General features: G+C 40.2%; 1 protein-coding gene across 1 annotated transcript in view; it reads left to right on the forward strand.

The window, feature by feature from the left end:
- Positions 1-15,421, forward strand: part of LOC136881313 (glycine receptor subunit alphaZ1-like) — a 430,471-nt gene that overhangs the window by 391,929 nt on the left and 23,121 nt on the right. Inside the window, exon 7 of the mRNA XM_068229152.1 lies at positions 10,229-10,363. Coding sequence (XP_068085253.1) covers positions 10,229-10,363 — 135 coding nt within the window. The remainder of the gene's footprint in view (positions 1-10,228; positions 10,364-15,421) is intronic.

Here is a 15,421-nt window from a genome sequence, read left to right on the forward strand (position 1 = left end):
CCAAGCAAGATTCACAGTTGGAATTTTCTTCCGCAACTCGAACAAGATAACCACCTATCATGGCCAAGGAAGGCAACTCCAGAGTGACAGGTTTTTCTGAAAAGGCATGGTGTCATTCTTAATATCAATAGCATCTAAGATTATGTAAAACTACCGGGCGAGTTGGCCGTGCGGTTAGGAGCGCGCAGCTGTGAACTTGCATCCGGGAGATAGTGGGTTCGAATCCTACTGTCGGCAGCCCTGCGATAGTTTTCCATTTTCACACCAGGCAAATGCTGGGGCTGTACCTTAATTAAAGCCACGGTCGATTCCTTCCCACTCCTAGCCCTTTCCTATCCCTATCTGTGTCGGTGCATCGTAAAGCAAAACAGGTAGCTCTTAGGCCTTTTATTGTTATTTTATTGATGATTTGATTTTAATGGGTAATGTGTGTTTTTTTAATTGTTGTTGACTCTGGCGCGGAGATCGCTCGACCACCAAGGGGCACCAACCCAGGGAGAGGACCCGCACCGCACCCCCACCATAGTTTTCCCCCGCTAGACCCCGTTTATTGAATTCTTTGTTTTGTACATATTTACATTTACATATATTTACAATTTTCTTAATTATTTTGTCGTTTTGTTGAGCCTCTTCTTTGGCTAGAGTCTTTAAGTCCATTCTTGCTTTTTGTATTTGCAACATATGTGTCAAGTAATACAATCCACTTACATATCATTGCACGAGTTACATAATTTTACATTCATTCATACAGTGGTTAACACTACTTAATACGTCTCTTGTTTAGGTATGGTCTGTAAGTTCTTTTCCTGGCGTTAATTGTTTGTTTGTAAATATCTGTGGTAGTACTACTAGTCATATGTTTGTTTGGAATGTCATTCAAAGTCGTAGTGGTCACTGTGTTAGTGGATCAGTCAGTGTTGTCAACAATGCAGTAGTAGTAGCTATGTGTTCGTTGATATTCTGGTCTCGTCTTGGGGGCGTTTTATTATTGAATTCAAACTTCTGTATGGAATGGAATAAATTACAGTAATAATAATAATAATAATAATAATAATAATAATAATAATAATAATAATCGAATGTTTATGTTGTCCATTTAAATATTATTATTGCTGTACGTAGGAATATTGATAATTTTTAAATTAATAACCATAATATAATAATAATAATAATAATAATAATAATAATAATAATAATAATAATAATGGTGATAGTAATATTGATCACTTTCATGTAAACTATTTGTAGCACTTATATGGTATAATCACGGGAATTTTCACTCACTTTGGGTATTACTAGTGACTTCACTTCACTTCACTTCACTTGAAGTTTGTGACAGCACTTGTGGTGCCTATGTCGGCCGGTACACTAATCAGGTGATGTGTCACCGTGGTCAGGAATATCCTGATCTGTCATCATTTGCGATTGTTGAGACTTTGTGGCGGTGACAATGGAAAGTTGGTGGAAGTTATGTGATGGGAGGAGGGAAGATATGGGAAATTTCTGGTGTGCGGTTGTCGTTTAGGATTGCGGTGGCTAGAGGTGACAGTGGTAGGGCTTCTCTTATTATAGGGTTGTTATGGAGGGTGCGTCTTGTCAAATACTGGAGACGTAATTTGTAGAGGTATGATGTTATTTTTGGGAAGGTATAGTAGGGGGTGAAATTAGCTGAGGGTGTGTCTATAGGTAGATGCTATACGTATAGCATGACGGTCGAGTCTATTGAGTCTAATGTATTCAGTTGGGTGGGCAGTAATCCATGTCAGGGAGGCGTAGGTTATTAAGGGTAGGATGAAAGTCTTATAAACGTTAATTATTTGGGTGGGTTTTAGTCCCCATGTGAAACTTGTTTGGGATCTGAGTGCTCGGAAACGGTTAATAGCTTTTCTATGGATATCTGCCAGGTGGTGATTCCATTGCAGATTATTTTGAAATTTAATTCCTAAGTATGTTAGTCGGTTAGTTTCAATAAAGGGTATATTATACATTGTTATGTGGACTTTGTGACGTGCAGGGCAGAGACGGGATTTATTTCGGAAAACTATGAACTGGGTTTTGGTAGGGTTGATGGAGATGTGCCATTGATTGAGCCAGGTTTCAAGAGTGTTCAAGTAATTCTGTAGTCTATTGTTGAGAGATGTGAAGGTAGGGCTGAAGGCTAAAATGTCAAGGTCATCAGCATATTGGTAGAGTCGTAACGATGGTGCTGGGTGCGGGATATCGTATGTGTATAGTGTATATAGGAAAGGAGAGAGTGGAGAGCCTTGAGCAAGACTTGAGGTTATGGGGAAGATATACGAGCGGGTTCCGTTTATGTTAATTACGGCTTTCTTAGATTTGAGATAATTAAATATCAGTCTTATGATGGTGGTGGGGAGAGAGAGGTGACTAATTTTGAATACAAGTCCTTCGTGCCAGACAGAGTCGAAGGCTTTGTTAACATCTAGGCATATTAGGGCGGCTGGTTTACGGGTCTTTATGTAGGTGTTTACGGAGGACGTGATGTGGAAGAGGTGGTCTTGGGTGGAAAAATGTGGTCGGAAGCCGGCTTGGGAAGATGGGAGGAGGTTGAGAGAGTGTAAATATCTCGACATTCTTTTATATAATATTCCTTCAAAAATTTTACTGAGAACTGAGGAATGAATGTCGGACGGGAGCTTGTTAGGTTTCAGGAACAGTAATATGATAGACTTACCCCAGTGTTCAGGAAAAACACCGGTATATAACATAGTGTTATAGATAGAACAGAGTATGTTGATTAGGATGAGTGGGGCTTCTTTAATGTGGCGGTAGGTGATGTTATCTGGGCCGGGAGCGGTGTTACGTTTGTAACGTAGAAAGTTTCGGATTTCTCGAGGTGTGATTGGAGCGTTAAGTGGATGGTTATAGTCTACTTCTCGAAAATCATTGAAGGAGGGTTGGAGATGAGGAAGATTTGGGTTATTATATTGTATTATTGTGGGTTCTTCTGGGTGTTCATATCGTGGTATTTGTGGGGGAGAAAAAACTTGAGAATAGTGGTCGGCAAAGACGTCTACCTTTTCTTTATCTGTAGTAGGAGGGTTGGGAGCGACATGTATAGGATAGATAGGTCGAGGTTTGTGAGTTTTAGTCAGTCTTCGAAATGTAGTCCAGAATTTGTTAGAGTCGTGCATATCGGATAATTCTGAACATACGGTAGTCCATTGTTTTTGTTTTATTGCTTTGATGTACGAGCGTGCGTGTCTTAGTGTTCTGTGTTCTCGTAAAGTCGTATTGTCGCGAGTACGTACATAGGAGTTGTACAGTTCGTGGGCTAATTTTAATAAAGATAGTGCTTTGTGGGGGATTGGGGGTTCGGTAGCGTGGTAGGAATGTCTCGGAATGTGTCGTTGGTCAGCTGTTATTATTACTTGCTCTACTAGACTGATTAGTGTATGTAGATTTGGGATTGATGTAGGAGGGGGGGGGGGGGGAATGCTGGAGCAGTTCTGTTATTGTTTGGCGGTATTGTTGCCAGTCGGTTTGAAAATAACGTCTGGTGGGAGGAGGGCGGGAATATTGGTTACGTAATGTGTAGGATATGTTTGGGATGGTAATGATAGCTGGTGCGTGGTCAGAGTTTACACATTATTACACATTCTATTATTGGGTTAGTGGAGAGGGAGGGTGATAAGATAAGCAGGCCGGGAGTGGAGTTGGAAATAGGGCGGGTCCAAAGAATCTCATTCAAGCCAACAGGAAAGAAACCGCGAAGTCAGCACAAGTAGGCAAATCCGCATTTTAAGTGTCACACAAATTATTATTTTATTCGCACGAAAATTAATTTCAAATACACATACCTGAGAAATGATTCGCCATCGCCCTTTATGAACCTGCCTGTGCAGCCATAAGCTGCCTAGGAGACTGACATTTTCCTTAAGAGAAGTTTAATACTTCAATTTATCGAGAAACTGCAGTAGTGACAGTGCCAAACAATCCAGCTTTTGCCAAATAGCGCGCTCCTTCAGTTTCGCACGCGATTGCAGCGCCAATGCTACCTATAGTGTATTATTTACTAACTCTATGTTAAAAACCACGGCCTGCCCCCCACCCCCCACCCCCGAAATAATGAATAAGCCTTGAAGAACCTAACCAAAATGATGGGAATTTTTGATTGTTGTTGAGATACCGAGCCAACAGTGGAGATAATATTCTTAAAGACCAATTAACGACCAGTGGTGGGAAGACGATGTACACAAGTTCTTTCATTCAAAACGAACTTATTAACACATTCGGTTGTCCGACTCGTTGGCTGAACGGTCAGCGTACTGGCCTTCGGTTTAGAGGGTCCCGGGTTCGATTCCCGGCCGGGTCGGAGTTTTTAACCTTAATTGGTTGATTTCAATGGCCCGGGGGCTGGGTGTATGTGTTGTTTTCATCATCATTCCATCCTCATCACGACGCGCAGGTCGCCTACAGGAGTCAAATAGAAAGACCTGCACCTGGCGAGCCGAACCCGTCCTGGGATATCCCGGCACTAAAAGCCATACGACATTTCATTTCAACACATTCGGTCACTTAATGCAATCAAAAACTGTAGAAAATGTCAGAAAGTCTGTTTTTTATTCCGTTTTAGCAGATGAAACCACTGACATCAGCTAAATCGAACAGTTTTCTCTCTGTGTACGTTAGGTACCTTCAAAATCAGAGAAGATTTTCTGACATTCGTCCCCGTTTCTGACGTCACTGGAGCAGGTTTGGCCAACACAATATTGGAGACCTTGTCAACATTAGGGCTTGGCCTAAACAAAATGAGAGGCCAAGGGTACGATGGTGCTGCCACGATGAGCGGGTAATTCAGAGAAGTACAAGCTTCCATCAGAGAAAAGCTACCGTTAGCCCTTTATACACATTGTTCTTCACACACTCAAATTTTATGTTTGTCAGATGGGAGCAAAATACCTTCAATAAGAAACTGTATGGGTGTCATAAAAGAAGTCTGTGGATTCTTTCATATGTCAGCCAAAAGAACCAAAATATTGAAATCAATGATTTCTGAATGTTGCATTTCTTGTTAATCTTTTTATTTTGAGCCGGATGCTATCAACCACGCATAACTTATCTGAGCAGTTTCAAAAACAAAAATATAGATCTTCTACAGGCCTTGACTAACCTCACAAGTGTTTTCCACCTTCTATCGAAGGAGAGGGCAAATGCTGATGACTCATTTAAAGCCTTGTATAATCAAGTAAAGTCATTTGCTGCCAAAATTAACATTAGAAGAAATTCCAAGAATTTGCCGCCTTCAAACAGCACGTACAAACGTCATCTACACCACAGAAGAAGAATACTATCGAGTGCCATACCTGGACGATTTTTGTATCTCACTAAATGAACGCTTTGAATCTCACAAGGAAACAGTTGCATCCTTACAAAAGATCCTTCCACAACTGTGTATCATAACAGATTTCGGTTCACTGGAGGTTGCTTTTAGTTTCTACGAAGAAGATCTGTCACATAAAGAGATTGTGCAAAGTGAGTTTATGTTGTGGAAAGAAAAGTGGAGTCAGGAAAATCCTTCAAATCTTCCAAAAACGGCTGTAAGTTCTCTAGAAAAATGTGACAAGACTTTCGTCCCCAACATTTATACCCTTCTCAAATTACTCGCAGTTCTTCCTGTTTCTATCGCAACCGTAGAAAGAACTTTCTCTAGCCTAAGGAGACTGAAGACTTACTTTAAGGAACAGCACATCTGAAAGTAGGCTTAACGGGCTTGCTTTACTCTCTATCCACGAAGAAGTTCTTGATAAGTTTTAAGTACCTATACCAAGAAACCTGAACTTCGTTTTGTAACCATTGGTGTACTGTATGTATGTATGTATGTATGTATGTATGTATGTATGTATGTATCAGCCCAAATCAATGTTTCCTTTTTCCTTTCTAAAGTGTTTGAAATCGTCTGACCTCTTAAAATTACTTAACATAACATTACATTAATCTTGCCCCCCCCCCCAAAAAAAATATATATTATATATTCGCCACTGTATTTCCCCATGTCATGATGTTACACATCGCAGAGAACATTACGCTGTGTTCGTACATTACTGTATTATTAACAGAAATAGAGGTACATATACTATATTATGATACCACTATATTCCGCCTTAATGTTCTTTTGCTAGATACTATCTTGTATACCCTTTTATCAAAGTGTTTACACACCAGCAGGTGGACGGATACCTTTGTGACTATCTGTATTTTCTTCAACGTACATGCTGTTTCGAACACTAGAGTTTTGCTCTATATTGTACCGCTATACCTAGTGCAAACGTTAAATGCCCGGATTCCTTTCACTCGTCTGTAAGTTTTTTTATTTTATTTTTTTATTCTAGAGACTTTACGTCGCGCCGACACAGATAGGTCTTATGGCGACGATGGGATAGGAAAGGCCTAGGAGTTGGAAGGAAGCGGCCGTGGCCTTAATTAAGGTACAGCCCCAGCATTTGCCTGGTGTGAAAATGGGAAACCACGGAAAACCATTTTCAGGGCTGCCGATAGTGGGATTCGAACCTACTATCTCCCGGATGCAAGCTCACAGCCGCGCGCCTCTACGCGCACGGCCAACTCGCCCGGTGTGTAAATTATTTATGGTAAAGAGCTTTTTCCTTTTGCTCGTGCTTCCTCGGGGACTTAGAAATATTCATCCGACCACTTCTTATTTCAGAGAGTGCGCAATGAAGTGTGATGTTTTGTCTAGCTAACAGTGCTTGGTGACATTATATTCCAGTTTCCTCTCGATTGGGATCTCATTGAATGCTGTAATCCAATAATCATTCCGTCCGTTGACTAGATCAATACGCCTCTGTGTTCGGCAGCGCGACCGGTAGTTTGAACAACACCCCCTAGATCAGGGTTCGCCAACCTTTCGAGCTTGAAGAACTATTTTTAAAATGAGGTTCACTATGGGGGCACCAAGGAAAATGTCTATTTTAAAAGCCTAAAAAGTTATTATAATGGTCTCACTTAATGATAAACAATTCAAATTAGCATAAACATCGAAACTCGCCAAAATGGTTTCTTCCTCTTCAATAATTTGTGAGAAAGGAGGCAATTGTTGCATTTGATGATAGCTTGTTTTGTGTGGTAAAAACTGACTGTTGACATTTCAACTTGGTTTCGAATAACTAAGTTTTCTTTTTCTTATTTTTGAATCCACAGGAAAGCTATCGTTAAAAGATCGGTGAGATGTATTAAAATGCTTTTATTGGGGATAGATATATTGGCGTTGCAAAGTAAATACAATCATTCACCTTTTACATCCACAAATTAGAACTGCTGCTCCCATTCGTTATTGCAATAATTTCCCTGAGTTCTCTGTCTCTTGGTATTTCTCATTCTGCATTCTACAGAGAGCACTATCCGTCACAGCATAAAATACTGACAATTGCGTGTCGGCCAATATGCTATCCTAAGACTGTCTTGCCAAACCCGTCTGTACCCCATCATTACAGAGCTAAGCTGCCTCTGTGAATCAGTGGTAGAGTGTCGGCCTCCGGATCCCATGATAGCGGGTTCAAACCCGGGAGCGGTAGTGGGATTTTTGAAAGGCGGAGAAAATCCATTCGACACTTCATGTCGTAAGATGGCTGCATGTGAAAGATCTCTGGGGACACACTTGGTGTTTACCCCTACAAAATTCATTAAATCTCAGCCATAGACGCCCAAGAGAGTTTCGGTTTACTCGGTCTGCCATCTAGTGGGCCTAGAGTAAAATGGAACGTCGAAATTGATGAACAGACAACCAGATGGCGCTAAATCGAAATGTCTGCACACGGTAGCTGAGACCATACGATTGTTATTATTACTATAGAGCTAATTATGGCCTTCCTGATCATTTTGATAGAAAAATAGGGACGGTACCATAATAAAGTTTCAAATTGGTTGACCAATGAGGACTGCTTAACAAATAAATTAAAATTTAAGTAATTAATATTTATCAAAGGAAATTATTACAAAACTTGTACAGAATTACAAAATATAAGATACTTTGCCAATTCGATCACCACGTTGCCGACCCATGTCCTAGATAGTAAGGCTTCACAACAGTGCGGAAACGTCACGCTAAGGAGGCGATCGCAGTCCAAAGAAATGCCGAAAATGGTCAAAAACAAACATAATATTAATATTAATACATTTTTGTCTATGGAATAATTCACTTATTTTAAAGGACATAGAATTACACTGTCGTTAATGAACTGTCGTTATTACCATATTTTAGACTATGTTGTTAAAAATAAGCATCATACAGTTTTGAATCATGACAGCATTTTACAACTTTAACTTACTCTAGACCGAATTACCAACAAGCACAATAGAAATTCACAAACATATTTCAAATTTTTCTACATATACATTAGAAAATGTAGAATGTAATAAAAGCCTTTTAGAAAAACTTCTGATGCCATGTCCTCTTTAAATATTGCATATGCTATACAATGCAGTTGCTTTGATACATCCATGTATAAGAAAATTACTTGCGTTTCCTTCATCTCAGTACACCAACCATCAAGTAACATCAACAGCTGTTGTATGCGGTTTAATGCGAATAATAATTAATAATAATAATAATAATAATAATAATAATAATAATAATAATAATAATAATAATAATAATAATAATAACTCACAAGTGAGTAACTAGTAGGAGTAGATAAAAATGTAATAACAAAGTACGAAATATGTACATAAAACTGTAGTAAATATCAGTGAAGTATGTAATTAAATGTATATAAATAAAGTTGTAGAGGGTCCGCTGTCTGTAATTTCGTTGTTTTTCTTTTTGCCAATTTTTCAGATATTTATCCGTTTTAGGTCAACTCAAGACCGAATCTGTGGTTTTTTTACAGTATTTCTTGTGTCGGTTTTTTCCACCATTATGGCGAAACAGATTAATAGATCTCGACCAAACGTCACATTTGGAGTATACTCATCCCGGGGAAGGTTTTGCTATGCATATGATTTTAAAATATTCGAATAAGCGGGAGGTTTATAGGAAAACCAGAACAGTTTTCCTCCATTTTCTCTTATACTATTGATTTTCTGCAAAATCCGTTGACTGCAGATGAAACGCCTCTTCATTATAAACAACTTTTGTTATGTTCATAATTTAGCTTACTCTTCAAATGACGGAGGAAATTACTATTATCTGCGGGTATCGTGCTCTGCATTGAGTGACCGACACGAACCTACAGATTACCATGGCAACGTCTCTGACTGCTTGCCAGCAGGGAAGTAACGTATTGCCATTTCCGTCACCATTCCCGTAAATTCGTGCTGTCCTCAGATATAATCCTGTTTTCTACTAATTTCAACTTTCTTAACTGCACTTCCTTCCTTAATTAACCCGGATGTATGCGAGTGCTAATCCTGAAACCTGGAAACACTTTTCTTTGAGGAAAAATTTTCGGCACCGGAAGATATGGAAATACGCATGCAATTTCAATGACGGTGCAGACCTTCGTTTCGAGATAATTGGTGGCTAAACGGTAAGTCGTATCACAAAACAGAAAGCACAATCGCGTTTCAATTTGGGGAGATCATCACCTTTGGTCTTATGACTTATTTTCGTGTCTCGATTGTTGATACGTTAGTTAGCACTTCATTTCCCGATAATAATCAAATCGTTCGAACTCGATTGTGATTGGCAGTAGGAAATGTGGCCTTCCATTATCGTCAAAACTTCCTCAATGCCTATATTACATCAGAAACAACGCATTCTGACCTTCCTGTTTTGTTTCTAGGATAGCACTAAGAGGCATGCAATTCAATTTAATCTTACTCACTGCCCTTACAGTAATTTACGGAGGAATCCGTATACAATGTAGAATACCGTAATAGTATTAATGCAGTAAATTTATATAGAAGTATGTGAGGGCTATAGTTACTTCCGAATATTAATCCGTCTGCTAGATCGTCAGCCAACGAATGTGACTGCTCTACACGGCAGAAGATATGATGCATTTAGGACCCGAAAACCGAGTGGCTTAGCGATTGGCTTCTACGAAGGTTGGCGTGGTTTGAATCTTGAATTTTTAAATGAAATATCACGCCCTCCTAGTTCGGATTCCACGTAACTGTAGGTCAGGTGCCTATGATCATAGATCACAATATCAACCGCCACATAAGCTTGCATGCTTTTGCATGATATGTCTAATTCATAAGTATTCTCAAAGTATGACGCAAATAACAATTTTCATTTCTTTTCCAGTCTCCAAGACGATAGAGGAGCTGAGTCTCGAGTGGAAGACCATGAATCCTGTCATCATGGGAAAAGGACTGCGCATGCCTCAATTCGAAATCGTCCAGATCGCTGCTTCCGACTGCCAAGAGTCCTTCCAGATTGGTGTGTAGAGTATGACGTGTTTTTATGTAATAAGTAGATATAACCCGATATCACCGAGGGTAATGAGTCTCCCTCTAATCTGGAGGATCTGGGTTCAATTTCCGGCCAGGTAAGGGATTATTACCTTGATCTGAGGCAAGGCCGTACCCAGATGTTTTTAGAAGTGGTTAGTATTTCATTGGTGGGGAGGCATCCGAAAAAAACTATAAGTTTAGCAATAAATACATTTACTTTTTATTTTCAAATAGATTTTACAGAAAGAAAAGTTGGAAACAGTTTTAGTGCAGTACCTTTTACAACACAACGTGTGAAATAGGAAAGTAAGTCATAGCGGTCTGGTGGGCAGAACACCTGCGTTCAGTGTGAGACAAAGATTTCTGTCATTTGTTTAAAAAAATGGAGGTAACAGTATGTATCACTGAAAGTGTTTAAAACATTAGAGATCTGATTCATTTTTTAAATATCTTCTACCGGCTCGACAACATGAAAACATTTCTATATGTTTATTGGAATTGCTTTATATGGCACAAAATGTATTAAGGATATAAAAATCAAATACTCCGTCTATATCAACAAAATTAAAATTTCCATTTATGTCTTCAGTAAATTTGATTATTATATTCACAGAGAAACACTGTCATCAAATTTAGTAGATTTCTACTTAAACATTAACGTGAAAAAGGCGAAAATATTAGTTTCCCTTACCTCGGAAGTCTAATCACAGATGATGTCTGTTTCATCAAAGAGGCAAGAAGAAGAATAGCGCTTGCCAAGCAAGCATTCAGCAATAAAAGGATTATTATGACCAATATACATCTAGATATTGAGATTAGGAAACGTTTTGTGATGTCATTTGTGTGGAGCGTACACTTATATGGATTTGAATCTTGGACAATCCAAGAACAGGATAGGAAACGGCTTGAAGCGTTTGAGATGTGGGTCTGGAGGCGAATGCTAAAAGTCAGTTGGACTGAAAAAAGAAACAACGAAAGTATCCTGTGAGAAATACAGGAGAAGAAACAGCTGATGAGAATACATAGAAGAACAGCTAAATTTATTGGACACATAGTGCGTCATAATACATTTCTAACCAATCTACTAGAAGGAAAGATCTTAGGAAAGAAGGGACGAGGTCGACCTAGGAAGCAACTCCTTCAAGTATTGATGTGGTTCCTACTGTGAGATGAAACGGCAAGTTGAAGACGGAAGACAATGTTTGAGTCGACAATAGAATAGACCTTGATTGATTGATTGATTGATTGATAGTGAAACATTTAAAGATGGCACAAATTTTATAGGTTACATTCAACTGTTGATTTTGCAAATGCTTGTTTTTTATAATATTTCGAATTTATTGTAGGCTGTGTACCAGGAAAAATGTCTGTCATTGAGGCGCTGACACTAGCTTGAAGAGCATGGACTATTTCTGAGGGTGTGGCATGAAAACATTGGAGCTGGTACAGAGAGGGGTTATTTAGTTCATTGAACTTAGATTTTTTGATAATCTGATTTTATTATTCACTGAAGACAAATTAATAACACCTTTCTTGCAAGTTGAGTTGAAGCGTCGTAGCAGGTTGGAATCTCCGGACCCTGGGATGGTTGCTGGGCACGGCCTGGCAGACTAGAATGTTCTACTGGGTCACTAATCATTGTCATCATAGTTCCTAATTCACTGATCTCGTCAGTTTATGATTAGAGCACAATATTAAGCACAAGATGCACAGTTTATGCAAGTTCAGGACACATTGGCACGTTTGTAATAAAGTAAGTAAATTAAATGGTACTCAGAAATGTCCTACTCCGTCGATAAACAAAATTAGGTGGTCATTAAAGTAAAACTGCACTTGGAAAGAGTCTAACACCATCCATGAAAAATGATTACGAAGCATAAATTGTAAGTTCATTTATGACACTGAAAAGTTCTATGTTCCCTCGGAACATCACGAGAGGAAAACACAAACTCAGATATGGCATGGGCACTCTATGTTTTCACAGTCTGTTACGATGACACAAGTTTTGAACACAAGTCCAGATGCGGCACTCGAAAAATATTTCATGTTTCCACAATCTGCTATGAAACATAAGTTCGAACGTAATACTCTGAAATACTCTAAGTTTCCACAGTTTGTCATGAAACACAATTTCAATGTGGTACTTGGAAAATTGTAACATTCACACAAAAAGTTTTATTTTTCCACAGCTTGTCGCAAAACACAAGTCCAAATTAGACACTCGGAAAATGTCTATGTTCCCAAAGTCTGTTTACGAAAATACAAGTTCAAAATACGAGTTCAAATGTAGTACTTGTAAAAGTTACGACACTCACGAGAGAAATTCTAAGTTCATTTAGTCAGTCACAGAAACACAAGTCCTAACATGGCACTTGAAGAAAATCAAAGTTCCAACTCCGCTGGAACCGAACACTCGAAATGCAAAGACTCATCCGACCATAGGTTCGCTCCGCACTCGTAGCGCTCCACCCGTCACCCGTGTCGCAGAGACGGTGGAGTAACATACAAACATACACTGACTCTGTAATCCGGATCGCCCTCCTTTTATACCAGATTGTGGCGAAGCATCTAGAACGTGGGTATTATCCACCCCTATAACTCCTAAAGTACACGGTGGATTTTCCTAAGAATTTGACAGGTTGCGTCTATTACGATGGCCTCCACGATGGCAGTGTCAAAATAACATGTTAACGCTAAATAGACTTTTGGCCGGGCTGAGTGGCTCAGACGGTTAAGGCGCTAGCCTTCTGACCCCAACTTGGCAGGTTCGATCCTGGCTCAGTCCGGTGGTTTGTGAAGGTGCTCAAATACGTCAGCCTCGTGTCGGTAGATTTACTGGCACGTAAAAGAACTCCTGTGGGACTAAATTCCGGCACCTCGGCGTCTCCGAAAACCGTAAAAGAGTAGTTAGTGGGACGTAAAACAAATAACATTATTATTAATAGACTTTTGCACATGGGCCAGGACATTACCATACATGGTCACGCTTGACTGCGCGGATCTCACTCGAAGCGGCTTCGTCACGGCTGAATACGTCAGCGAGCTCGGTGGGCTGCTTATCTTCCACCTCGCGCGAAGTTCAACACACATACTTCGAACTTCTTTTGCGTAGCGGCGTTTCCGGTACAGCTGTTTCGAAACCCGTATATGCTGTTCACTTTTATTTCGGAGGGGGTTTAAACTCCCCTAACCTCCACCCCTTGGCAGCACGTCTGGTCACCGTAGAGTACGGTGATATATATATCAGACTGAGTCGTTATCGACTACATTCTTGAAGCAGTAAGTGCACGAGTAGTGAATGATGAGAGCAAAAATAAAAGATAAAATCCATTACATGAGGTAGTTGATATATTCTTTGGAATAATGGCCAGAGTAGTTGCCTTCGGTTCGGAGGGCTACAGGATGGATTCGCGGCTGGCGAGGGGATTTTAACGGAGTTTAGCAATTTCTCCATTTCGGAGGGACTGAGATATTGTCACAATGGACACATCTTCATTTGCATAAATTAATCACACTGAAAAATACCTTCAAAGCACACAATAATGAATACATCCGTCCACATAGGTTTGGCGTCGAGAATGGCACGAGTTCGTAAAACTGGGCTTGATATACGCATAGACCGAAGTGAGCTGGCTGCATGATTTGGGTCACGTCACTGCAAGCTTGCATTCTGGAGATGGTGGGTTAGAATTCCCACCATCGACAGACCTGATATGGTTTTCCATGGTTTCCAATTTTCATGTCAGACAAACTGGGAATGTACCTCATTAAGGCCAGGAGCACCTCCTTCTCGGTTCTATCCCTTTACTATCCCATCTTCGCCAAATGATCTATGTGAGTCGTTGCACCGTTAAACTGCTAGACAAAAAAATATATCTACCCACAGTCACGACTCCTAGTAGCAGAGAAAAATGCAAGGAAGAAGAAGAGAGTCGATATCGTCGGTGGGTTGCAGAAAATCCGCTTCTCTATTTTTTTTTTTTTTTTGAAATACCAGAGAGTTCACGTGAGGAAGAATACTACGATAGTGAATTGTATAACAGAGCACTATGCATCTGTCCCATGATGATAGGGCAGCGTATATGCCTCTTACTAGGAGATTCTAGGCTCGATTGCAGGATCATCCAAGAACTTTTGTCCTGGACTGCGAGCTGATCGCAGTCTTTTGAGATGAACTGGGAATTTTCCCGATAAGAGAAGTAGCGAAGCCGGTCAAGAAATATAATTTATGGCTTATGATGTCATCAAAGTGGACCAAACAGAACTCTAATATTGTAATTCCATCTTGTTGGACAGTCAAAGTCTTGGCAGATAAGGCACTGATGGACGTTTGTACCAAGAGTTCTTTATGTATAATATTGTTTTGTGATCTATTATATATATTAGTAACAATCGTTGTTGTTTTTTTAACGAGACTTATGTTTCTCTACAACAGGTACTTTCTTTCTTAATCTGCTTACCCTCCAGGGTTGTTTTTTTTCCTTCGGACTCAGCGGGGGATCCCACCTCTACCGCCCAAGGGCAGTGTACTGGAGCGTGAGACATTAGGTTGGGGGATACAAATGGGGAGGATGACCTGTACCTCGCCCAGGTGGCCTCACCTGCTATGCTGAACAGGGCCCTTGGTGGGGGATGGGAAGATTGGAAGGGATAGACAAGGAAGAGGGAAAGAAGCAGCCGTGGTCTTAGGTTAGATACCATCGCAGCATTTGCCTGGAGGAGAAATGGGGAAACCACGGAAAACCACTTCGAGGATAGCAGAGGTGGGAATCGAACCCACCTCTACTCAGTTGACCTCCCGGGACTGAGTGGACACGTTCCAGCCATCGTACCACTTTTCAAATTTCGTGGCACAGCCGGGAATCGAACCCGGGCCCCGGGAGGTGGCAGCAAATCACACTAACCACTACACCATACAGGCGGACGACAACGGGTACACTGAAAGAAAAATTTTAAGACGTTTTTAGTGTTTGAGTAGAAGGTGTATCTCCGAGAGTATCTAACTTAAAATTATGTTTAATGTTTCAGTTGACAGAAAAAGAGG

The sequence above is a fragment of the Anabrus simplex genome, chromosome 9 (genome assembly GCF_040414725.1).
Source record: "Anabrus simplex isolate iqAnaSimp1 chromosome 9, ASM4041472v1, whole genome shotgun sequence".
Taxonomy (NCBI): Eukaryota; Metazoa; Arthropoda; class Insecta; order Orthoptera; family Tettigoniidae; genus Anabrus; species Anabrus simplex.